The following is a 24775-nucleotide window of genomic DNA, read 5'->3' as shown; positions in this document are numbered from 1 at the left end:
TTTGGGGCACTGAAAACATCTTTGAGAGATACTGGCAGCTTCCACCCCAGCCATAACTAAAAACTCAGTTGCTTTTAGCAAGTTTCAGAGAAGTTGCACAAGTGTGAATAACTACAGCCATTACATTGCCCCCACATCTTCAACAGAGCTTTCCCAAGTCAGAAGTCAGACATGTCAGTTGGGCAGTAAAGAGGAAAATTGCATTTATCTTTAGACCATGAATCTTTAAGGTAGCTAAAGCATAAGACATTATTCTTCAACAGCATCACACTGATGTGTCACCTTCAGAAAACTCTCTTTAAAAGATGATCACATACTACAACTGTGTGTTACAGAATTTCACCTTGAATGTCAGTGGGGCAACAAATAAATTTATCTTTATTATTTCCTATCCAAAGTTGATATGGCATGACCCTTAATGCTTAATCTTCCACCCAGATGAGTGCAGTGTAGGTGTCCACATGTAAGCTCTCAGACCAAACCAAACACAAAAATGCATTACTTGATTTATCTCACTAGGAAAAAGAACTGCCAAATCAAATTAGGTTCATGCTTTGGATTTTGCTTCATTTTGCTTCGTGCTTTGGATCTGTGTAGTAAATCACAACAATCACAGCACTACCACATACCTTGATTGAGACTCTGATCCCAAAGGATGAAAGCACAAAAATGGAAGACAGGTATTTGGCACTGTTAACACACAGGGTCAGCAGACTTATATGACCTTGAATGTCATACAGCCTAGATGTGAGCTGTGGTAAACACAAGGAGTGTTCAGCTAGATGCCTCAATATCTGTCTTGTTCAGCACTGCCTATAAGTTCAAGTTTTCAGAGATAATACACAAGATGATGCTGGTGAGATGGGAAGACAACCTGTCTTTTCAGGCCTTACCTGTTGGCTGTAAGCACTGTAATAAACTCCCAAGAAGATCACACAAGTTGTGGTCAGAGGCAGGAGAGTTTGCCAAGTTTCTGTCTGGGATATCTCCTGAAGGATTTTTTTCAGACTTGTCTCAAGGAAGGGCTGTAAGCCTGACACTTGATTCCATGCTACTGGAGGAGGTGGAATTGGTTCACTATCTTCTGAGTTATTCCTGAAATACAAAGGAAAAACGACACGGGATAGCAAATAAATGTGAAACAACTGTCTCTCTAAATCACCAAATTTAACAGAAAGACGTAGTCTGGAATATGATATCCAAGAGCAGCAACTAGGGGGGAAAAGCCTTTGCATATTCCCACAACCCAGACTAAATAATTTAGGCAAAAAGCATAAATGTAGAATGTACTCTTAAAGCTGAAGATTCTTCTCCTGTACTACTCTGCCCCTGAGCTATGCTCTAGCTTTACCAGAAATGTATCTCAGTACTCAGCTTTAAAGAGTTTTTTACTTTCCACCAGATAATGTTACCTGTGTCTGCAGCAAACCCTACTGCTTTGAGGTCTATCAAAGCCAACCACCTCTTAATCCTGACCCATCTTGGTCTCTGCAGAGAGGTTCTTTCCTCCGAACGTTAGTGCATTTACATTCTTTACCCCCAAGGGAAGGTCAAAGGAGCTTCCTAGCTCCTTTCAGCAGGGCATTTGGCTAGCAGTGCCCTTTTTGCCTCACAGCATAACCCACATTGTGACTCCTGCCTCTGGTCTGGCTAGCAGGCATACAGCTGCCAGACAAGACACTACTTCTGATCTTGTGCCAGAGGGAATACACCCCATCATGCAGGGGTTCACATGTGGGACAGTAAACCATTGAAAATGAGGAGGGAAAAAAAAAAAAGATGATAGCCAGGTCTTCAAACCAAAGAAAGGGAAGACAGGATGCCAACTACTCAGCTGCACAGAATGGTGACAGAGAGAGCCTACCTGCTCAACTTGGCCTGCAGCTCTGCAGTGTAGCCTGCTGTTTGTGTCACATGTGTCAACAGAGTAACCACTGCTGCAGCTCGCTGCACAGACAACTCTACCACAGGGCTCTTCCCAGTGCAAGCGCTGAGCAACTCGGGCAGGGACTGCAGTATCCTCACCAGCACAGGGTAGAGATCACTGTAGTATGAATCACAGAATAGATGAGGTTGGAAAGGCTCTCTGGAGATCATCTGTACTTCAATTCCCTGTTCAAGCCAGGTCACCAAGAGCAAGATTGCCCAAAGACATGTCCAGTTGGATTTTTAATATCTTCAAGGACATAGAGTCCACCATCTCACTGTGCAATATCACAGTGTTTGATCACCTTTACAGTAAAGTTAGTAAAGATTACAGTAAAAACATTTCAGTAAAATTTCCAGTACTTCCATTTGTGCCCATTGCTTCTTCACTTTCCACTGGAAGAACCTGCCTCTATCTTCTTTACATTCTCACACCATTTATTTATAAAGATTGTCAAAATGTGATTACAAGAACCATCACCGCAATAACAAAAATAAACAGACATGGAAAAAAGGTGACTAAAGCAAAATAAGACTATTACAATTCCATCTGAATAGGACCTACCTAATACTCTGCCTCCAAACACACTGATTATCTCTTGACTACTTTGATTTTGTTCTTGCTGGGGAATAGTTCTCAGATTCTCAGCCACACCTATAATCTTACAACTCTAAGAAATCTTCTGCTGTATCTTTTCTCAATATTATTTACAGTGCTAAAAGAGTATATACAGTGTTTACCCTTTTTAATTCATACAGCAGATTGTGCCAAAGAACACAAAATGCTGTTGTGGATGAGAATCGCCCTTCTGAAACTCAATACAGGCCTCTTTTACTCCACTTCAGAGCAACTCCATAGCCATCTCTCTTCTTCCAATTCAGTGCAATTACAGGAAGAAGACTTAATGCTTGAGCTAGGTCCAACTTATACCAGTGCAGGCCTTGGCAGTCAAGTACAAAAACTTGTCCTGAACTGGAAGTCAATGGATGGTGCAGTTTCTCTGCACCAGTCTGCCCCACTTAGCATGACTGCTGCCCACAGACTGCCCCTAGGTCAAGCAGATTCAATCCTGGGTGCACTGCAAACCATGTGTCTTGATGTCATACAAGCACAGTTTATTCATCCCTTCAAGGGGAAAAAGATGCAGCCCTAAAAAGCTACAGTGGTCTCCCATAGCATAAAGGAGAAACAACAAAATAGCAATGCTTAAACACAGGAGACAGTGAACAACCAGAAAAAGGCAATATTCAGCATAAATGAATATTACTTAGGAGGCCTGAGAAAGTGAGGTAAGACACCCTGAAGGGAACAGAGACTGAGCCTGGAGATGCCTCTATTTGCCTCTTTGGAACAGGATGCCTCTGTTGTGCCTTCCACCCCCATTTCTACAGCTTTGAGATGTACCTGTAGAGGTCACAGGCCTGCCCATAGCCAGCAGCCACAGCCCACAGCCGGAAGGCTTCAGTGCTCAGCCTGATGGCTTCTTCCCTCGGCAGAAGCAGATCCAGCGGGTCTTCAGCGATAAAGCGACTTAACCGACTCTTCATTTCAAACTTGTTAAGCTGTAAAACAAAGGAAAAAGAAAAGGATGAAGAACAAAAAAGACAAAGGGATAGGGGACATCAGCTGCATGCATCATTACCTCATTGCTCTGACACACACAAAGAGCTGCAGATTTCAACTCAGCTCATTCTAAACTCTTCTTGCATTGCTCAAATCTGTTTTTATTTTGTGCAATCTTAAGGTGCAGACTACAAAAGATCACTAAATGGTCAATGGCTATTATGAGAGAAGTATTCCTGGAAGGGATGCCTAGGGTTTCCTACTCCATTCCAAACACAAATCAACTACACCTAAATAATTTCTGATGGAGGTTTGTCTATCCCACATGCATTCTTGTTTTGGACGCTCTCTGCCGCATTTCACTGATTTTTAACATATAATTATCCTTCTTTAAACAGTCATAAATAGAACTCTCTTAGTCAAGATTACATGTAAAGATATCCTTTGTGAAAAACAATGTCTACAAAAGTACTGAACTGATGCTGACATTCTTTTGGGGAGGTCACAGTAAATGGGTTTCTACAGCCTAAGTCTTTCTGTGATTCTGTGTTTATTTTATGGAAAGGGTACCTCCTGCCTATTACTTTCATAAGGTTATAGAATTTTGATGCCTTGAAAATGTTCTGAGGTTATTTTGGTATTGAATTAAGCATGACATGACTCATTTGCAGCTCTCTAGAAATAATTTTTATCCTCCCCTACATCTGGGTATTTTTACTTAACCATAAAAAAGAGCTTCTCTTTCTGTCTCCCACACATACAAAAGCTTCTGTGTGCTCTGTCTAAACAAATGAGGTAACAATGTCTTTTTCACAGCACAAGGACATATTATAGGTAATTTAAATTTCAAATGCTTTAGAGACATCTTGTAGGGAAATCAATGCACACCAGCAAGAAAGCAAAGGAGCTGATGAGTCAAAACTATAAATTCTGACACCTCTCCTACAGAACAGAGGACAAAGTCAAATTTACTTCCAGGAGGAAGATGGAAGAACTTTGTTGTTAGCTAAAATGAGTTTGTACATTGATGGTTTTGATTTAGTTTTTTATTACCTTCCACTCCCATGTTTAAGGGCATGTAACACAACACATGAGAGTGCAACAGTAGCAAAGTCTGAAGGTCAGAAATCTTTCAAGCAATTTTTACATACCTTGAAATACCTGGAGTACCAAAGACTGAAGTAGAAAAATATCTGAATTTTATTCTGTTATGTTCCTAGTACCACTTACAGTCTTTAAATATCCCACTATCCATGAGCAGCACATTATTCTCTATATTTTATAGCATAGACTGGTGTTCTGTTGATAGTAGCAATTTCCTGGATGGCAATTTGTTAGGTACTGTTAACAATACTGAAAGAAAAACCCTAAGAAGTGCTCTTTGCACCGTAAGTGGGTGCTGCTCTTGGTAGATTTCATGCATTAATAGCACCAGCATGACAACCTATATGAGGGAATGCAATTATCTCTGCAGTGGAAAACCTGTCCAGAAGTTAAGAGCAGTTGAAAACACTGATGAATTATCTCAGAGTTATCAGGACAAATTAATGGTGGAAAAGTCCAAGCAGGGTTGTAAAACACAAGGAAAGTGATTAAGTCTCTGGTTTACACAGTCTTATGCTGCCTGTCACTGAAACATGGGAGAGTACAGAGCATCACACATCAATGTATGCTCTAAACATCTGCTCCTGGTCAGTATTACTGTGCTGGGCTCTGTGATTTTTCCATGAGTCCACTATGCAAACCATAAAAAAGCAGAGAAAAGCTTGAGACAGCTCTTCTACCATTATGCAGGAGAAACATCATTTATTATGACGCTGTCAACAATTCCTTCAAAATACACTGATGTTCCACCTTCCTCACAGTGATTTCTTCAGCTTCAACTCAGTGTCACTGCCAGTTAGTTTTCTCTCTTTACTCAGAAAGTAAGGCATAAAGAACAAAGGCCTTTGCAATCAGAAAAGCTCTTCCAAGAACCACTCACCAGCCTGGCTGTTGCATTTCGGCCACCAGATGCCAACACCCTGATGAACTTCATAGCACTGGCACAAGCAACTCCGTGGAGACTGGTAAGTAAAAATCCTGGTTCAGCCACTTTGGGATCCCACTGAGTAGGGAGAAATTCCCTGACAATGGTCTCAATCAATCGAGGACAGTCAAGCAGCTGCAGAGAAATAGCAGGGAGCACAAAAAAACCAAAGGTATGCAGTTATGCAGACATGCAGAAGACACCCAAAACAGACAAGTTTGCCTGGTCTCCTTGCCATAACTTCACGCAATCTCTCTTCCCTTTTCCCTTTTCTCTATCACTCCCAAGCTCTTATAAAATGGGAGATTTACCTGGCTGCATGCTTCAGAGGAGTGCCTTGCTATATGGGTGAGGATGTGCAGTATATCCAGGACTACTGCTGGAACTGGTCGCACCACCTCCAGGATGTACCTTAGCCGGTGCTGGATCCGTGTCTTCAGAAGTCCCTGAGAGGTGTTAAAATTTTAAAAATCTGTTATGCTCGAAACAAGTGCTCTCTGCACTTCAGTTGTGGGAAGCCAAAAGCAAATTCAATTACATCTTCTGCAGAGACTGTTTTAAAATTAGCAGTTATGAAACAAGTAAGTTTCTGTGGATTTGCAAGAACGTTGGCAAATGAGCAAGAGTTATCTGAAGAGAGCAAGAACAAATGAACTGTTCTGAATCAGACCACCACTGGAGGGGTTTGGATACTTGTATTTTGCAGAGTATAAAACTCTAAGTGAGAGGGAATAGGGAAACAACCTTCCCTATAAAAGTCTTTTAAAATCTACTGCTGGTGAAGAAGGTTCTCAGGCTCCTTGAATAATTTTGGCTAGATACCATCTCCAGCTAATGCAGAACTCTGATAGTACCTGTCATGTCAGAGAAAGTTGACAAAAACAGAGAACAGACATGAATTCCGACTTTGCAGTAAGAAAAGAGATGCATAGGGATGATGTGATTTTTTTTTTTTTTTTTTTAAATAATGATCAGTGGCGGTGCCATGAAACAAATCATCAGTCTGTGTAACAGTGTGATGCATTCCTGGTTCTGGGAAAAGGCAAATCCATAATATCTGAGTTCATATTACTGACACTTTTAAAAATCTGCACCCCAGCAAGTTGTAGCTCTAGGCCTGACCAAGTTCAGCAGCTAGTTTAAATACTCCTTTTCCAACTGTGTGGAATAACTGAGTCATAACAGCAAATGTGAAATGGAACTACACAGCAGTGGGAACAGAGGGAAATTTTATCCCTAATACTTTCTGAGCTCAGGCCACTCAGAACAAGCTGAATTAAGCTGAACCATGCAACTGTCTACAGAACCACAAACTGATTTCCTGTCTATCTACAACTCTTTTGTTAACCTTTATAAACAGTGTTGCACACCTAGCAGAACACATCCAAAATCACTAAGCCTCCAAACAAGAACAAATGCCCAAGTACAGTAATTAATTCACCCAGTTATGCTTTTGAACCAACTGCCATTCGAACACAATTTCAAGCACAAGGATTAAGTGATGTGATCACAAGTTTTAATGACTGCAGCAGGCAAGAGGGGTGCATCAGCTCCATCAAGGCTGAGTTTGAGGCAACAAAGTTTGCTATTTTTAGATCTCATATCAAAAATCTGGGATTAGGCTTAAAATGTGGGAGGAATTCCTTCCAAATGCTGTAAAACTCTTAGTCTGAGAAATGCAAATATGAAATTTGGGCAAATGGTAAGTAGCCACCTTATATCAAATAAAAAATTAGTATCACTATACCAGTCTACTAGTTCTGAACTATCTAGCTATAATATTCTTGTTTGACTTTTAAAAAGTGCGTAAGTATATTTTAACAATGGCTGAAACCTTTTCATTTTTAACTCAAGTAAATGAGCCTGAAAATCATGTCTGTATGCAGTCTTTCAGCATGTCTTACCAGGTTATCAGTGTGTTTGTTATCTAATTCCCTAGAGGAAGTTAAGAGATATTAATGATACTGAAATAACACAAGTCAAGTCTCAACATTTTTAGAGACCAATAAAATTATCCTCCTGGTAGTATATGACAGAAACAATCAACAGTCAGGGAGGAGATCTAATCCTTGCTCAGAATGTTCTTGTCCAGCATGCACAGGAGGGTAGATGTTTCAACAGCACACACAGCACTGTGCTGAGCCTATTTTCCTAAAAAGATTCTGTGTCTAACTTTCTGCTTACCTTTACAACATCGTATCGGGCCACATCTGGGTCTGGCTTGTTTTCATCCTTTAATTTTTTATCTTGAGATTTCTCTGTTCCATTTAACTCTTCCTCTTCCTCCTCTTCTTCTTCTTCTTCCTCATTGTTAGGGACAAAAGGGAATGCAGCCATCCCTTGGTACCATGAGAAAGTCCAATCAAGATATTTCTATAAAGAATGTTAAAGCACATAAAATAAAATTCTCAAAAAGAAAGACAAAAAGACAAACACAAAAACTTTTCAGGGATGCTTTTGAGTATGGAATGTTTTATTCACTCCTATATAATTGCAAGAAAATGTGAACACAATAAAAGGTATTCTAAACATATACATATACATTCTAAACATAAATATTTAAGTAGAATTCAATGCTTTTTCAGGGAAATTATTTTAGCCCGACACACACACAGTTGGAAAAGCATGAAAAGGAATTACTCTAATGTGAATTAAATTCACTATACAGGTAAGAGAAATTTAGTTTAACTGGAAAAGAATTAAGATTATAAATAAGTAAATAAATAAATAAAACAACCACCAAGGCTCTAGCCGTTAAACTGAAATTTAGTATTTACTGGCTCTATTCCCACTTCTGGACCTGTGTGGAACTTAGGTCACAAATAACACAGAAAGATCATGCAAAAATTGACACGATAAAATAAAGACTGCCTGGTCTATTTGTTCATGTTTATTTCACTTTTGTTTGAACATCCCTCAACTTAAGCAAATATAAAAACCTCTTTTTTGTTCACAACTGATGACAGTGTCAGGTACTCTCAAGTTCTAGGGTAACAGCCCAACTAGGGTAATAGTTTCCATCCTTCAAGAGGGGATTGCTCCCATAACAGATGTACTTCCCTCAAAATGTCTTAGAATATGAAAGACAGCCAAATCAAATGCTTGTGCTGCTTAATAACTGCACTCATTTTCCACTTCCTGCACCCACAATCAGAAACAACTACCACATTAGTCAGAAAAGTAGTGGTAGATTTCAACTGCCAAGTATCAAGGAAGCACAAGCTATTATCAGACATTAAAAAAAAACCAAAACCCACGCAATATTAACTAAAGATGGTGAGTGAATGGCATAGTCAGAAGAGGCCTAACTCGAGGGGATGAAGCCATGAGTCTATTTGGAATAGAGAGCTTGTGACTACAGTGTTCCTTCCACCATGAGAAGAAAAAGCATAAGACAAAGTAGCTGGGTCTTCAAAGAAAACAAAAACAGTCACTTCCTTCCATAGCCATTGATGGATAAACAAAACCTGCAGACAGCACAATTTTTATGTGTGCTGATCTTCTGTGTTTATAGTGCGGATAAATCCTGTTTGTCTTACAAAACCTGGAACAGAAGGCTAGGCTTCCAACCCTATGCCTTTCTCAGAGACTTTTTGAAATTCAGCAACACAAGACTTTAGGAAGGACTCTTTGAGTTAGAAAATACACTGACGCAGCATTCACAGTGCTGCTTCTGGCAGCCACAGTCAGCAATCCCAGCTTACACAAGACATCACACCATAAGCTTTGATCTGAAAAATCAGAGCATTGCAGACACTTATAAACCAGAGCAACACTACAAGAAAGAAAAAAGTACATTAAGAAGCTGATTCATAGGACTAATTACCTACCCTGAGTGGGCAGGTCTCATCTAGCAGCACTCCATTAGGCTCACAGATACAAAAGTAGCAAAATATGGAGAAAGCTACCTGCTCCTTCATTTCCCTTGCCTTCCACTAGGGATAACTCTACAGGCCTGGTGGAAGTTGCAGGGGGCTTCTATCCCATTTCCTCTATCACCAACGCCTTTGCAGTCAGTCACAAAAGCAGCTCTCAAGGAAGGAACTTGTAATACAGCCCACAGCATGCTTTGCCTATAACAGACCGCTTCTGTCCAACCAGGAGTACATCTTAGTCTTGCTGCTCCAGGTTATCTAGTAGCCCTGAACATCTAAAAGAAGACTCAACCTTCCAACAGGTGAAAAAGTATCAAGGAGAAAATAAACACATGAAATGTCAAAATTAGGTATGTATCAGTGTTACAAAAGCACATGGAAACAGTAGACAATGGACGATGAGAGAAAAAGAAAGCAGCATTACTATGAGGCATAAGGGAGAGCACGGAGAATATTTAATCTATTAAGCAGAAAAACTATGAAATAAGAAAACGACGCAAGAGGCCACATTACAAAAAAATAAATTTACACATAAATTAGTAGTGGCCTGATCTAGATTGCAAAGATATCAAAAGAAGAAGAAACTCAGTAGCCTGCACTGAATTTAATCACAGGGCAGCACTAATTCAAACAGGAGGGAAAAAAGACACCAGGATCTCTCAAACAAGGATAACACATTCCATTGTCTGTCTCAAAGCACAGCAATGGCATTCTATTCATCATTAAGCTAACACATCCAGTAAACCTTTGTTCAAGCTACTTACCATGTCTTTTCATTCTGATTCCTGTAAACAGCTCAGCATGAAATCAAACCCAAGCTCTTAATGATTGTCTTACCTCATCATCAAGTGACACCAGCAGAGCCCGGAGAGCACCAACAGATGCTGCCATGACATTATCCACTGCATCATCCAGCGAGAAGCGCAGCAAGAAGAGAAAGCCAGCATCAAGCAGCAGGCGCAGAACGCTGCCCTTCAGTGAGGAAGCAAACTCGCCAGCCCTGGCCTGCAAAGTGTGCCAGACAGAGCCAGGGTTAAGGCTGTTTAATCTCAGCTGGATACATCTCTGGGCTGTCACATCTCAACATTCTGCATTTTTGCCTCTTTCCACTTCTACTGTAAAGCAGCTAAACTGCATGGAGGTTATTTTTTCTTTATTTTATCCTCCAGTGATTCTACAGAGGCATACAACTACAGTTCCTTAATGCAATAAACCCTTATTTCTAAAGTCTGGACCCATCTTTTGGCTTCATCCTGTTCTGCCTCATTACCCTTCTCAAAACCACTGTGTTTCTTCTTCTCTGACTCCAGTGCCTTTAGGAGGAATGTTAGCACTTTTCCTCTGAAGTTAGGTGGAAATGCGCACAGAACTATTCATTTCACTTTCTGCTCTTGGCACATTGCTCTATGAGTAGGCTTGGTTTTTTCTCAACTCCTACAGAAAATGCACATTATGAAACTGGCTCAGACAACAGGAGTGAAAGGGTCAATGCCAAGAATAGGTTTGTCACAAAATTAACAGTGAAATAAAACCAACTTGCATCCAAATTTACAAGAGAACTGAAACTGCAGCACTGCTGCTGCACAGCGCTTGAAACAACCTGTTGGAAGAACAACACTCTGGAACCATCCAGAAAAACCTGCATCTCAATTTGTTATATGCAAACATCTAGCTTATCTAACAGTAAGGATCCTCAGTGAAACAGAATGCCCTGTTGGTGACTTTGTTCATCTTCACTGAACAGCAGAAAACAATTAGTACCAGAGAATCTGGGCCCTAATCCACCACAAACTTGAATTATGGGGAGAAATTCCATAAAGTGACTTACCCTTTGAACAATACGACCTAAGACCTGTAGAGCCAGTGTCCTCTGTTGTGTAACTTGGCTGCGGGACAAATGAAAGAGCTCTTGCAGAGAATAACCAGCTCTCTAAATGGCAGGGGGAAACAAACCAAAGAAATCAAAAAAACCCTCAGCTATAGGTAAAAACAGGCCCCTTAAAATAAGATTAACTGTAACATACTGAGTAACAGAAGATAAATTGCAAGCCAATGTTGTTTGCCACTTTGTGGCAATTGCAGAAGCGATTCCAATCTTAGATGTCACAGGAGAAAATTGAACTTCTTAAGAAAAGGAAGTATATGCACCTTTTTCCAACACCACAAAACCGTAACAGCATGAAAGAGAAAACGCATTAACAGTTTTCAGGAAGTAATGCAGTTAATACATGCAGACACAACTTGGCTTCAGGAGTTTGCTTCTGAAGAAAAATTACCGCACTTTCCTACAGGGCTTTTTGTCACAAAAAATCTTGACACAAAGGAATCTACCAAACCAAACACAAAAGCCAGAAATGTGTGTATCTTTTCTACTATATTACACCCACCTACCTCTGCCTCTTCTCCATGGTGGTGCAAGCCTAGGTGTGTTGGCAAATCAGCATCTGCAGGAATCAATTCTCCTTTTAAACTGAATCGAGCTTGCATTCCCTACAGCAAAAGGGTAGAGAGAGAAAACTATTATTTCTATTGCTGTCCGCTCCATTCATCTCTTAAAATAACACTTTTTTACATCACCTGCTGGAAGGTGGCACTTCAAAAACTCCTCAGGCCTCAAATTCTTAAAAAAAAAAGTACTCCTATCTTTCCTTTTTTTCTCAGTTTTACACCTGTTTCATCCCAGATTACAATGGCTAGACTCTCACTTCCTAGCTCTCTTGAGTGCTACAGACTGAACTGATCATTTATCATCCCATCCTGTGAAAGAAAATGGGGAATCTTTCAACCTGATGAAATCCTACAGACTAAATAGCCAGAGGACTTGCTTTTGAAGCCTTCAAAACTGTTACTGCTGAGAAGCATGATCCAGACACAAACATGCAAAGTATCAGTTTCTGCTTTCAAACCTTTTTGGTTTTCTTCTGCCGAGGTGAGGGCAAATCTTTCATCCATTCCAGCTTCTCAAACTCTACATTGTCCATGTGAATCCACTCCTTCCTGGGCTTCACAGGCAGATCATCATCTTTGTGTGGGAAGAAAGAAATGTCACTCTTACCTTCCAAGGCAGGGATGAAGGAAATACTATTCCTTCTTTGCCAAGCTACTCAGCTTAAAGACTGCATCAAATATAAGATTATGTAAAATAAAAAGAAAACGATTTTCAAACTGGCTGTTGTCTGATGCATAAACTTCAAAGGTTTGAAGCTATTTTCATCTTTCATGAGAGCAAAAAGAGGAAGTAAACAGCACTGTAATGAAATTCACAGACAAGGCTAATTTAGGAGAAGCTGAACAGAAGTCAGGACACGAGTAATGCAAAATTATCAGAACCAGTACAGAAAAAATAATATCAGCCCTACTTTTGAGAAAGCAAACTAATATCATCCAAGGAAGAGAGTGTTAGTGAGGAAATGAAATTACTGGAAAGTATTAATGCAGAGAGTCCAAGCAAATTATCAGAAGCCAGTATGATTTCAGCCTAGATACACTGAAGGCAGCACAATATTTGTGCTTTGGTTGCATTTGTGATGCTGCTCTTCAGTATCCCTCCCCTAAAGTCTTGAGGAGATCAGCTTAGGAAAAAAAGATCAAAACAGCTGGAAATTTTTACAGCTTTCCAGAGACAGCTCGGTAGGTAAACTGGACAGTTGAACAAGGATTTCAAAGGTGCAAGTACTAAAGGAAGAAATTACTAATTTAACTTTATAAAGAGCTGTGATGACAAGAATTTGAGAAACAAGACATTTGTGCCTGACATCACAACAGTTGCCCTAGGAAAGAGACAGATGTGGAAGAATCTCACAAGTGAAGAGAGCAGAGAGATACAACTAGGAAAGGTCAGGCTTTGCTACTAGGATACTACCCCAAACCAGAACGAGAAGAGATGAGCTAAGACGTCTTAGCTATCTCAAAAGAAAGCACATGTAAGGGCCATAATAGGCAGTCCAAGGGTGTGAAAAGCCTTAGCATCACTCCTGCTGGAGCAGCCCAGAGCTCATCTGCATTGCAGCTATTAATCCTAGTACTCTGGTCCTCTCTTGCAAGGAACAATGAGTCCCACTGAGATGTTCTTCCTTCATCAGATCTTTTCCTGCTGATAACTATCCTGAAACCTAACCTTTTACTTTCCTCCAATTAGCAGATAAACTTTCAAGAAGGGCACTCAAGCTCTCGAGGATGAAGCTTCACCCTTGTGATCAATGTGGTATTGAATCAGGCAAGGAACCAAGCACAGAGTTATCTTGCTCAGCCAGAAAGCTGTTTCACAGAATTTCAGCCAAAGGCTCAGCATGCATTTTAATCTAAGAGAAGGAAAAAGCATCTGAAATGTACGAAAGTGGAATGTTTGTGGGTGGTAGATGCAACATGAGAGGAAATAAAATCAGCAGAAAAACAAAATATATTGACATTTGTAATTTAACAAAATGTTTTCTCTATTAATCACTAAATTGATATGGTTGAGCTAATCATTCTATGAATAAGATTATGCATGTTACTACCAGCCCTTAGTATGATGATCTTGTCAACAAGATGGATATATATTTCAAGGCATCATCAGACTGTTACTGAGAAATCCCTTTACAGGAGCACAAGCTGGCAGTGTGAATGCAACATTTGCACTGAACTTTTTCAGACTTGGGTTACATTAAAGGCTACCACCCAACCTCTTCACTTTCTGCCTTGCTTCCCCTTTTCTCTCAGTGGCAGAATTTACTTTTCCATTTGGTAAGGTTACAAGTTGCTGGATAAGGCTTCACCATCTTGTTTCTAACTGCAGTAGCCTTTTATCTCATTAGAGAGGCAGTTTTGACTTTTGAGCAATCCTATTGCTTTGTGTCATCACCAGAAATTCAGCGTGACTATTTCTGCTGGGCTATTCATAATGAGTTTACTTCTGAGTATAAACAGATGCTGAAATCTTTACAATTGGTGCTACTGTCAAACCTGTTTTCACATCTCCTGTTGACCACGATGGGCTGCAGGCATAAAGTCAGGTACTGAAATGGCCTCCCTTGGTTTTTTAACTGTGTTTCAGTTCACCCTTTCTTTGTTGTTTCAAACACCTTGAAAAAACTCTTTTTTCTTGTGCTCTTCTATAGGAAGAAAAATATGTCAGCACACAATGTTCTAAACACTGAGCTATTCCCAAGAGTATTACTATTACCATTACAGGCTGAATCACGTGCTTCTATTGCTCCCAGGAGAGCAAAAGATGTCACTTAACCTGGTGCTACTTGTGCACTCAGTTGTCCTGGGACTAAAAAGAACTAAAAATAGTCCTTTTGATTTAGATGGATTTGAGGAAAAGTAAAACTTGTAGAGAAACTGCAAAAGGACTGTTCAGTGAAGTGTTTTGCTCAAAAAGAGGCTGAGCTTTACTTCTCCTGCACATGTACACACATATGCACTGACAGATTAATCCCTCTCATCAAAAAAATGGTAAATGCTTGCTATCTCTTGCAACATCAAGCTGAAATCCCAAGATGAATCAGAGACTCCTTTAATCTGTCAGTGGGTTACACTGGAACACAAAGGATGCATTAGAAGAGAGAATCAAGAAACAGTGAGAGCCAAAAATTTACTCAAAATTGGGGGAGAAGTATGTTACAAACAAAAGTGTGGGGGAAATGCCAATGGGAGCCTAAAAATCACAAGAGAAAAAAAGAAATTGCTAAAGAAAAAATGCAGTGAGAAAAGCAACAATAAAAGCAGAAGCCTAAAGGGAAAACTCTTCCTTTCTCTTCTATGAGAATGTATGGGGTTGCTCTAGCTGCTGGCAATAAAGCAGCTTTCTCCTCATACAGATATGTACTGAGCATTAAAGGCTTCTGCCACAGCTCTGTAGCACTCCACAAAAAGCAGAACATTCTACACCTTAATACTTCTGCATCCATCCAGAGAAAATAAGTCCATCCTGTGAAAACCACTCTGTGGCTTCTGAGATACAAGACACAAGCTGGGGCCACCAGGAGCAGTGTCATGCTAAGACATACATGCTCTATATTCAGTATCCCTGAAGTGAGACTGATGGTCACCTCTGTGCTATCCTGTGAACAAATTATTAACCCTTAACTACCCAACATCCTCTTGTCCCAATCAGTACCAGTTAAAAGAAATTATTCCAGCACCAACAAAATCTCACTCATACACTCTTCTGTTTACCTGTTCACACGACTGAACAGAAGAGCAATGATGCCTAGTTTAACACACATTTTCCCTTTGGAGGCCTCAGGATAAATTTCAAAAACAAAGCAAGACTTCCCAATGAACAGCTCACTTCCATTGCATAGTGTATCAACTTTCTAATCTGTGGAACCCATCTAGAGATGTTCTTTCTTGAACGCAAAATATGTATTTTTTAAATATCATGGTAAAATTCAGATTTGGATCACTACAAAGTAGCACAACAATCCAATGTGGATTGATGCAAACACCATACAAATCTTACATTTCTGTTCTGAAATTTAACCATATGCACTTTGTTTCTTACCTGTGATTTCTACCTTCTTTACAGATTCTTCCAGAGCTGATTCTTGCATGGAAAGAGACGATCTTACACCATGCTGAGCCACAGGCAGAGATTCCACAAACTCCTCCGGTCTGTTCTGTTCCATTTTTAATTCCTTTTTCTGGCCTTCATTGTTACCACGTTGTGATTTCAAGAAAGCAACTAAACTTGGATCTGCAAGTATTGACAAAGAGACAGACAGAGATGTGACAGAAAGTCTCAAAATACCTCATATGCCTATAGCTCCTGCTATTTATGTTTCAGTCTTTTCCACATGTCCTCTTCCTCTGTACCAACTGTCACTTCTCTTCAAACTGAGGCACTTCACTGCTTTATGACCTCCTAGGCACATTAACTGGGTGCAACTGACTGGTGAGGACACACCAGAGAAAGACACGACAAATGTCTTTCAGGGTAAAGCAACCACAAAAATTCTATTTTCTCAGCCTACAAATAAAGATAATTGCTTCCCTTCCCTGCACTGCGACTCAAACAACACATCCAAAACAAGACTATTAATCATAGAGAGAATTCTGATCTGTGATTTACAGGAGGGACTGAGGCCTGACAGTTTGCCTACCCTGCCTGTGGACCATTCAGTGGCATCAATCTGAACACCAGGAAAATACACAGAACAGACACCACAAAAAGAACTACCTGCTCTTTACTGAATAGCATGAGAACTGCAAGTCATATTTCAGATATTATGTTACAAGGAGACCTTTGTTCTGAACTGACTCCCCAATCCAATTATGGTCTGACAACACCCAGAAAACAGACATAGCCACATAGCCATTCTCTTCATCCTTTGAAGAGAAGTATTTGGGAAGTAGATGTGTTTTGAAGGATGCATTATATTCATATGGCTCTAAGATTATAATCTTATTTTCAGACCTGCTACAGACATCCCACGTCATTTTGGATGGAGTGCACTGTTTCTGAATACTCTTCACCTAGAAGATGGTGTTGGCATGCTTATATCAGAGGTGAACATTATGACATTGTACATTGTGCCTCAACAAGGTACAGAAATACTCCAGTAAGCAGTGTCAGAGATATATAAAGAAGAAGAACATAACACCTACAATGGTTATTTATTCTCTGGAGGACAAAGGACAAGCAGTTGAGAAATGCTCTATACCTGAGATAAGTCATCTCAAAAATGACTCTGAAATCTATCCCACACTTGTGATTGCTGCACACTCTCAATGATCTCAATGAGGCAGCTTAAACTTTCCTTGGTGAAGGACAGTAATTCAGCCCAGTTTCATTCAAATATTCATATTTTTTCTGAATGCAAGCAGACATCTCACTTTACTCACACTTCACTGTACACAGCAAGGAAAGACTGTATTCATTATTTAATAATTTCACACAGTAACAAAAAAGTCACTGATCATGTCAATCTGTGCACAGTATGTCAGAAACAAAGCCTACTTCTGTCCATAGTCTCCATGAACAAAAACAGAACAGTACCAACAATTAGACACTGCCCAAAATTTCTCCCAGTTTCCTTAAGGCCTCAAAAGACTAAAATATCTATAGTTTTAACCTACGAGGCATATAAAAATACATTGATTCAGAAAATATTGTTAAAAATACTTAAAAGACACTCAATCCTTTTTAAACTCCTGAAGTACATACTTCACTAACATCCCAAAGGACAGAGTGGTGGGGACAAGAAGCAAAGATCACAAATCAGTCACCAGAAGCAAGTGTGCGAACAGGCTGTTTTTCATACACATACCATTGTTATAAGCAGTGATGCCAAATAAAATACTCAGGTACCTGAATGAAGGATGTACCTAAACAATCTGTCTGCAATTATTTTGCATAGTTTCTCTGACACCATTCCAGTTATACCCATGCTGCTTGCAATCAAGTCAAGTTCATTAATATGATTTTTAAGCTGAACCCACAAAGGACTTCTGCATCTACAATTTAGCTCACACCTAAATTTCATGCTAGAGGACCTGAAATCAGGAGAATTTGAAAAAGCCTTGTCTGCCACCTACATCTGTACATCTGCTCTTCCTGAGCATATAAATTCATCAAACCAATGCCAATATGTGTTGCAGAACCCCGGATCACTCAAAGTCTTATCAAACATACTTATATCAGTGTTCTCCTCCACGTTGTCATCAACTGCCAGTGACAGGCATTACCAGAGCACCACCGTGGACACAGCTCCAAACCAGAGACCAGACCCCTGCCAGAATGGCTGCACCCAACACCCCGGTAATTAAAACACTTTTTCAAAAAATCAAGGCTAGTTGTAAGTTTTTCTGCTCCGCCAAGCATAGGTTTGAATTTAAATCTCCCACATGCCCATATGTTCCAGGTACTGACAGTTCTGGCCCGAGTTTTAGGTATTTTGGAGAGGAAGATCAAGGACTCTCTCACCTCAGCGTTGCTATGACACTGCTTTCTTATCAGCTTAAGAGAATTACATTTTAGGATCTCAAACACGTATGTGCAATCATGTATTTGGAGCGCAAAGCAATGAAGTGCACAGATAATCTTTACCCACAGCAGAGGGGCAATGAGAGAGACTCAACCAAAGCAACCCTCACTGAGAAATAAACACTCTTTAGTTTCTTCATACTTAGTTCTTACTCACAAGCTACTGAAATGACATGGAAGCAAGATTATCCACATGTGGAACAAGCAGAAATTCCAAGTTCCTGTCATTGACCTGTGAATTTGCTAAGACTTCAGGACATCTATACATTCAATAAATTGCTCATCTCTAGAACTGACCCTGGGAAGCACATACCCAACTGAGCCAGAAGCCTCGCCTGCTCCTGCAGGATCTCTTCCTCAGACATGGACTGCAGCTTCTCCAAGTTCTCTCTGTGAATAGCTTGAGCTTCCTGCTCACTCTTTTGGCTTCCAAGGCCCTCTCCCGTTATGAGACAAGGACGCTGAGAGGTCAAAAAGTCACCATCTTTATCTATAAAAAGCAGCAGGGAAAGCAGTTAGTGATCTGTGTCTACAGCATCATGAATAAGTCTCAATTCTGTCATTAACAGGCTTGCATAAGTTCTCCTTTTATTTTTATTTTTACCTTGGTAGTAAAGTTAGAATAGGAGTAAAGAAGTTTAGTTTAGCTTCAAACAAAATTAAAACATTTGCACTTTCATCCCATGTCACAACAAACATGTTGACATAATTTTCAGCTTGTTTCTTTGGGAGCCTGAGGAGGGATGGCAGGGGAAAGGAATTATGTTTCTTTCATGCAAATCAACAGCAAGAAAAGGTAACCTGGAGAATAATTCACAACTGATGCATCAGAGCATTCTTCCAAGCTAGCGAATACTAGATTCTTTCTCTGCCTAAGAATGCCTGAACCCATATTTGTATATCAGCTGAACCACGGTCTAGTAAATATCTGCTGAGTGAGACAAATTAAAATTATTAAGTAAAACAGCTTCCAGAGTGATACAGGACCAATTCTTAACACAGGCATGTTTGCTTCTAGCAATCTCCTGTACTCACCTTTAAGGGTTAAACATATTAGAAGTTACAGCAAGGGACATTTTTCCTACCCTGAACAAAATTAAGTCCCCTTTATCATCTGATCTAAATCCATTTTAAATGTTCATTTCATTTAACAATAGCACCAGGTAACATGCTCCTTTGGTCACTGTGAGACCCTCCAGCTATCCTGTAACCCGCTCTACAAGGACCTGACTTTGCGGCTTTGCTCCTTATGTTTTATTCTTATGCTCCATATATTGACTTGGAAGATCCCTATGCCCCTAAACCAGCCAGCCCTGAAAGCATCAAATCCCTAGTCAAACAGCAGCAATGACACTCATCATAACATCAGGAAGATTTGATGTCATTTCCACAGTAGTTGTTTTGCATATAGAGCAGAAAGAGATGAGAAGACAGAGTGACCTGGCAAAAGGTTCAGTAAGCTTCCAACCACCAGCAACTAAACTAAGGGTTACCAGGGACAAACATGTTGTTACCAGAAGAAATTAATCCCCCTCTTCCCTTGCTTCCAGTGATCCTGTCACAACAATCTGGCTGAAGAGGCCAAGCCATTTTGTAATCTCTCTGTTGTGCTACTACATTTTAGAAGCATTCATGTTCAAGAGGATCACAGCTACAAGGCTGCTCTATTTCCCCTTGAGATTTCTCAGACAGAATTACACATGTCCAGTTGTAACAGGATGTACAAAAGCACAGTATGGTGACCTGGATGGTGGATTTGTGCACATACAGCACAGCACATCTGGCAGGGCAGGGCTGACACAAACTTTAGCCAAATGGTGATAATCTGCAAATGACATTTAGCCTCTATTTCAATGTGAAAAAAAGGGTGTCAGGGTAAAACCCGGACACTTGGTGGCCCTAAGCAAACCAGACTGCCCAAGACCACACAATTTTAAAAAAAAAAGCCTGGAGTTGCTGGTAACAGTTGAATTGGCTTCATCTTTCCTTGTCACGTTGCTGTCAGACAAGTAACTGCTGGAGGTGGCACTGACTCATCAGCACTGCCTCACAGCATTCCTTACGGAGCAAAGCCACAGTTGCATGGCAGCAGATCTGGTGACGGAAAATTGAGCTTTCAAACATTTAAGTAGGAGTGAGAACCCACATCACAGTGGTCTCAAATGCTTTCAACACAAGAACCACCCTCTTCCTAAAATTGTGGAAATCAGTGATAAAACAAGAAAAACTTTACATATAAAAAACAGAAAGGAAAAGGAGGGCAAGAACCTTGACAAATAAATCTATTTGGCCCTGTGTGAAGCAAAAAGAAAATCAGTGAGAAAGCTAACCCCATTTTTAGAATGCATCTCAGAATTTTCTCTCTAGAATTTTTAGTTAGCATCTCAGCCCATTTCAAATCATTGCCACCATACAGACATTCCCAGTGACCTTGAGATTCCTAAACTGAGGACAACAATGCTATCCTAATTTAAAATTATGGTGCGCTGATGTTATTGGTTACTAAGGGTATGTAAATACAGTCGGTTGGATAAGAAGAATCTTCTCCACTTACCACCCCTGCTGCTGGGGAGAGGCTCCTCTCCCACAGATCCCTCAGGATCCAAGGCATCCGGAGCAGCTGATCTTACTTGCACGCACTCTGCAGCAGAGGGAGCCATCGCTGCCTTTTCAGCAGTCCTTTTCGCTGCCATCTTCTGTGCAAAGATGCTTTTTCTTCCAGATCCCAGCTGCACCTGCAAACAGAGAAGCCATATATCCACTTTCCTCTCCAGAGGAACACCCTGCACACCCGCCACTAACGAATGTATAGATCTGATCCTAAAGACACCCTCAGATCAGACTTTGGGACATGATACAGGGAGGCAGCTGGCATTCACCAGCCCTTTTCTGTGCATGCGTGTTTTTTAACATAGTTTACTGCTACATCAGAGAGACAAAAATATCTATGTTTTTGGCACCTAGTGAAGGAAGATGATTAATTATAAGTGAATTCAAGCAAGGAAAATACACCTAAAATGACACCAAACACAAAAGATCCAGCTTCCATGCTGTTTGGAAGCTCTGCATAGCTGAATACATTGGATTTCTGAGTGTAAATGGGGCTGTACTTCACTGTGCTCACCACATGCTTGGACAGGCTTCTTATCAGGTGATTAGAGAGCAGCAGAGATTTACACAGTAAGAAGTGGGCAAGTGGTGCTAAAATAATCCTGGCTAAATTACTGTGTTTCTTGCCTAGGTGATGGAAGGGCATGGCTCTGAACAGCCTTGCACAGGATGCATAGCAAATCCAAAGCAGACTAAGCAAACAATCTCTTGCATGTTTCCAGTCCAGAGAAGAAATTTAAAAGACAGTCTGAACATTTGGTAGCAGCTGTGTGCACTTCTGCAACAGATAAACAAAACTGGTAGTTTAGAAAGTATTACTCTTGCCTTTCAAAAAAACTCTCCTTCAAAATAAGCTACCTCCTCAAAGCAACCACAGCTGTCAGTCACACATCAATTCCCAGCATCTGACTCCCACTCAGCTAGCAGTCCTTGCTACTACAGCAACAACTGATAGCAACCATGGCTTCCAGCTTTACAGCCTCAGAAAAAAATTATGTCAAAATCAAAAAAGCTGCTAAAGATAACCTGAGCAACTGCATTCAAATGTTATGCCAGGATAAATCAGGTGCAACTTCAATAAGAAGATGGTGGACAAATTAACAGAGATTGCTCCTCAGAAAAAACAAGCAGAACAGGATCAATTCTATTACAGCACTGCAGATTTGATCCACCTTACTGAAGTTAGCTGAAGGAGGCTAAACCAAGAGGATTCCAATGTTATTTAACGACAGGGTATGGAGTACCCATTTGATGGCAGCTTGGTAGAAGAACTCTCTCCTACACTCAGATGGCAATGCCAGAGTTATGCTGAGCTAGTTCATAAACTCCGGCACACCAAATCAGTTATTTCGAGCCCTACCAAGCCCTACCAAGCATTAGGCTTTACTGGGAGAAAGTTTGTTAATGAAGGTAGCATAAAACATGTGGTCCTAATCTTACCTCACTTTTTATCTCAGAGCGGTGAAATGTCCTTGGAAATGGGTCTCCTGTGGGCACTGGCATGGTCACTGTTACTGCACTTGTGTCTCGTTCCTGAAGAAAAAAATTCAAACCCTGTAAAACCATTGCAACAGCCAGACATGTTTGTATCATTTAGCCGAGAGCAGATTCAAAATCTCTCAGCTCTGCAGCTCACATTCGTCATCAGTCTCAGAATCCCTTGTGCTTATTTAGAGACAAAGTCAGGCTATTTTCCAAAAGACTGGGCTGCCAACTCCACATATCACTCAAAGAATCAGATAAAGGAAAACCTAGGCCAGTGCAAAGCAATGAGAGTATCTCCCTTAGAGTCCAGAAACTCACCCAAATCCACACTACAGCACATGCCTGCATGCAAGCAGTGTAACCTGTAGGCAGTTGGGGCTGGAGAGCTGAATCTGTATTTAACTGACAGCAAAAATACACCCAAAGAGCTTTTTTCCTTCAAGGTGCTCCAGGACACTGATCTACAGTGCTGCTTCATTACACCATAGAAATAAAAAACAGCAACAGAAGCCTTTATCCCTGCTTAGTTCACAGCATTCAAAAAAACAAACACTAGCTCGTCACACAAAAAACAGACATACAATAATTTTGCTCAAGACTGCTGTAATGTGTCGATCATGACTCTCTAGTCTTTCCTGTGGATCTTCATCCTCAAAGTGGACACGAGCATCTTTAATCTTGGACTTTTTTGGAGGAGCTGGTGTTAGAGCAGGGAGTGTATCAGGAAAACCTGAGGGGGGAAGCAGTAAGAAATAAAAAAAAAGTTAAGTTACTGATATATAACCAGACCAAGGCCTCCTAACAGCACCTTTTATTTCTCTGATGAGAAATAAAGATGAGGAAGCAATAAGACAATTAAGAGTCCCCTTTCACTAACTTGCAGTGTGTAGTGGAGAGAAACATGCTTGAAGATTTTATTATTTATGTGCTGGCATAAGGTCTTTCCAAAGAGCTCCATAAGCGGGAAAGGATACTGAGATCTGACTGCAAGTATTAAGGGAAGAAGCAAGGTTGTACTGAAACAAATATTGTTCTTGCAGGTTGTGTTGAGGCATAAAAAAGCACATTTCCACTGCCAGCCATTAAAAGTAAGGGATTTGTATGATCACGAACAATTCAAAGCCTTCTTTCCACCTGCTATAAACAGCCTGGAACTAAGTACTGCAAGATTTATATTGTTGCTTCTAAAAAACCATCTTGAACTTCTGAGATTATGAAGCACATGACAAAAGTGTTACAGCTACTAGTGATGGAGAAAACCAAGCAAGCCAGATCTGCTGGCTGAAAACTACAACTGCTAGGAGACGTAAATCTCAAAGACACTCAGAACAGGGTCTGGATAGATGGCAAAAAAAGCAATGAGTGTCCAAACAGTACAAATTACAGAAAACACCTCTTGCTGGCAAGGTACCACAGACAGCTAATAAATGTAGACTAAGGCAACAAAGGTGGTTCTAGTGGATGCTAGTAACATTGGACCAGCCAATTTAACAAGACTAAGGAACAAACAACACTGCGTGAAGGATACAAATGCAATGGAAAAACAACATTGGATTGAGAGGGAGGTGAAAGGCAAGCAGTGAGAAACACTGAAAGGCACAGAGAATCTTAGGAATTCAAAGAAACAAACAAATTTACCATCCAACATGACTACATCTTTGCTGTCCTGTAGTGGGGGTGTCTCAGCATCTGTGCTCCCTTCCTTCCCTTTCCTCTTGTCTGCTTTCTTCACAATCTTCACTGCAGGTGAAGCTCTGGCTGCCAGGAACTGGTTTTGGAAGCGCAGTAGGTCTGCCTCAGACTCCCCAGGCTTTGGTCTCGACAACATCCTGCCTTCCTGCTCTTGCAGCCCAGCCACACGTGATTTTCACATAGAACCTGAACACATGGAAAACTGGTAACAGAACTGGATTTCCTGGAGATAGGATGGGCACAGCATGGGAAAACTACTCATTTTTATCCCACTCTTGGGTTTGTGTACATACTACAGATCGCCTACTTCAGGATCACCCAACGACACAACTAGTTCAACCAAAGTCCCAATTGAACTGTTTCCCTTGTTCTCCATCACTGAACAGAAGACCACCAGACAAGCCTAGATGTGGTCTACCAGCCAGCTAGGAAGTGAGTGACCCAGCCAACAAAAACCCAGCCAAAAAGAGCACCACCACCACAATGCCAACAACATGGCCTTCGATATGCAAAGTCAGAGCAACATCTTGTCAAGACAACAGATTTGACTTGCTCAATTATCAATGCCACCTGAAAATCTGAGGCACAGTATCACATAAACCTCTCCTCTCCAGCACACCACC

The 24775-nt window shown here is 40.6% G+C and overlaps 1 protein-coding gene across 6 annotated transcripts in view; it reads right to left on the bottom strand.

Annotated features, from left to right (window-relative positions):
• Nucleotides 1–24775, bottom strand: part of RPAP1 (RNA polymerase II associated protein 1) — a 48232-nt gene that overhangs the window by 11402 nt on the left and 12055 nt on the right. For 5 of the 6 annotated variants that reach the window (XM_085062390.1, XM_085062385.1, XM_085062389.1 and 2 more), the window contains exons 2-17: nt 24099–24338; nt 23042–23190; nt 22416–22508; nt 20920–21100; nt 18679–18855; nt 15898–16076; nt 12301–12444; nt 11786–11884; nt 11223–11324; nt 10232–10399; nt 7704–7892; nt 5831–5965; nt 5475–5654; nt 3332–3489; nt 1865–2044; nt 894–1095 (exon numbers count right to left, since the gene is read on the bottom strand). In XM_085062390.1, the coding sequence (XP_084918516.1) occupies nt 894–1095; nt 1865–2044; nt 3332–3489; nt 5475–5654; nt 5831–5965; nt 7704–7892; nt 10232–10399; nt 11223–11324; nt 11786–11884; nt 12301–12444; nt 15898–16076; nt 18679–18855; nt 20920–21100; nt 22416–22508; nt 23042–23190; nt 24099–24288 (2526 nt within the window). In that variant the 5' untranslated portion in view covers nt 24289–24338. Of the gene's footprint in view, nt 1–893; nt 1096–1864; nt 2045–3331; nt 3490–5474; nt 5655–5830; nt 5966–7703; nt 7893–10231; nt 10400–11222; nt 11325–11785; nt 11885–12300; nt 12445–15884; nt 16077–18678; nt 18856–20919; nt 21101–22415; nt 22509–23041; nt 23191–24098; nt 24339–24775 lie in introns of all 6 variants that reach the window. The other variant, XM_085062391.1, reaches the window with a different exon arrangement.

The sequence above is a fragment of the Lichenostomus cassidix genome, chromosome 5, assembly GCF_008360975.1.
Source record: "Lichenostomus cassidix isolate B80296 chromosome 5, HeHo_3.0, whole genome shotgun sequence".
NCBI lineage: Eukaryota > Metazoa > Chordata > Aves > Passeriformes > Meliphagidae > Lichenostomus > Lichenostomus cassidix.
The sequence above is the reverse complement of the archived record's forward strand: the minus strand, read 5'-3'. Positions and strand labels throughout refer to the sequence as shown.